The 1,230-nt window shown below is 32.4% G+C and overlaps 1 protein-coding gene across 1 annotated transcript in view; it reads right to left on the reverse strand.

The window, feature by feature from the left end:
* Positions 1 to 789: 789 nt before the first annotated feature.
* Positions 790 to 1,230, reverse strand: part of LOC116033947 (cytochrome P450 87A3-like) — a 6,457-nt gene continuing 6,016 nt past the window's right edge. The window contains exons 8-9 of the mRNA XM_031276504.1: positions 1,064 to 1,191; positions 790 to 965 (exon numbers count right to left, since the gene is read on the reverse strand). Of these exons, the coding sequence (XP_031132364.1) occupies positions 848 to 965; positions 1,064 to 1,191 (246 nt within the window). The 3' untranslated portion in view covers positions 790 to 847. The remainder of the gene's footprint in view (positions 966 to 1,063; positions 1,192 to 1,230) is intronic.

Consider the following 1,230-nt stretch of genomic DNA (forward strand, 5'->3'; position numbering starts at 1 on the left):
ATAAATTGACATATTGGGTATTGATAAGAGGATTAAAGAGAATGGCATTGATTTAAAATTGGACCTGTATAAGAGTGATCTTTGAGGTTCTTCGGGATTGCTAGTAAAACATTGTGGCAGTCAGACTCCAAACACACATTTCCATCTTAACGAGATTTTAGCCAGGATAGGGCTTCTTTGCATGCTACATCTTCCACATAATAAGGATCATTAACACATGGGATTGGACCACTTATAGCTGCAATAAAGTTACCTGTCTCATCCATGATGACTGCACCAAAACTCGCCTTCCTTGTCTCGTGAAAGAGCGCACCATCAACTTGGCAACGAATTGAACCCGTAGGTAGAGGAAATGATTGAGTAGTCTGACGAGGTGGGTGGTACTGTTTCATTGAAAAGTCACGCCAATCTGCCATGCATCTAGAAGCATTCTGCCATGTTTCCATGTTGTGAGGTTTTTATTTTCCCAAACTAATAAATTATTATTATTATTATTATTATTATTATTATTATTAGTCTATTTTTAAAATGGACTTAAAATGAATTTCTATTTAATATTTAATAAGAAATTTACACGAACTTTAGGAAACCATCTTCTATTAATTACATGAAATTATGAATTTAGTACAACATCAATTACATAGAAGTAGAAACATGAACTTGTTTCTACCAATTACATAACAATTTATGAAACACAACTGGAAATGTAACACTTAAAGAAAATAAAATGTTTGAAACAATATAGCACTTATAAATTATTCAACTTATTTAGTTTAATTTCTCCCCGGCCATGTTACATAGTATAACATGAGGATGCACAAAGTCTCCATAGATCAAAGATGTATATTTAATCTTTTTCTTCTTCTGACGTTTGATTCATTGATGTATATATTTGAACTTTAAAGCCATCAAGAAAAGCCAAGCCTGGTTTTCGAACTATATTCCCTTCGTCTAAAACTTTCCACCTAGAATAAAAATATCAAAAAATAAATGAAATTTGGTTAATAAAAAAAAATAAAGTTAAAATGTAATTACGAATTTAGACAAAAGTGAAATTAATTACTTGTATTTTGTGACCAAGTAATGAAGCATTATGGCCATCGCAAGCTTTGCAAAGTCAGCACCAGCACAAAGCCTTTGACCCCCGCCGAAGGCCATGAATTGCTTTGATGAGGAATGTAGCTCTTGGCCCTTTTTTTTTTTTTTTTTTTTTTTTTTTTCCCCTGAACA

This window comes from Ipomoea triloba, chromosome 11 (assembly GCF_003576645.1).
Source record: "Ipomoea triloba cultivar NCNSP0323 chromosome 11, ASM357664v1".
Classification (NCBI taxonomy): domain Eukaryota; kingdom Viridiplantae; phylum Streptophyta; class Magnoliopsida; order Solanales; family Convolvulaceae; genus Ipomoea; species Ipomoea triloba.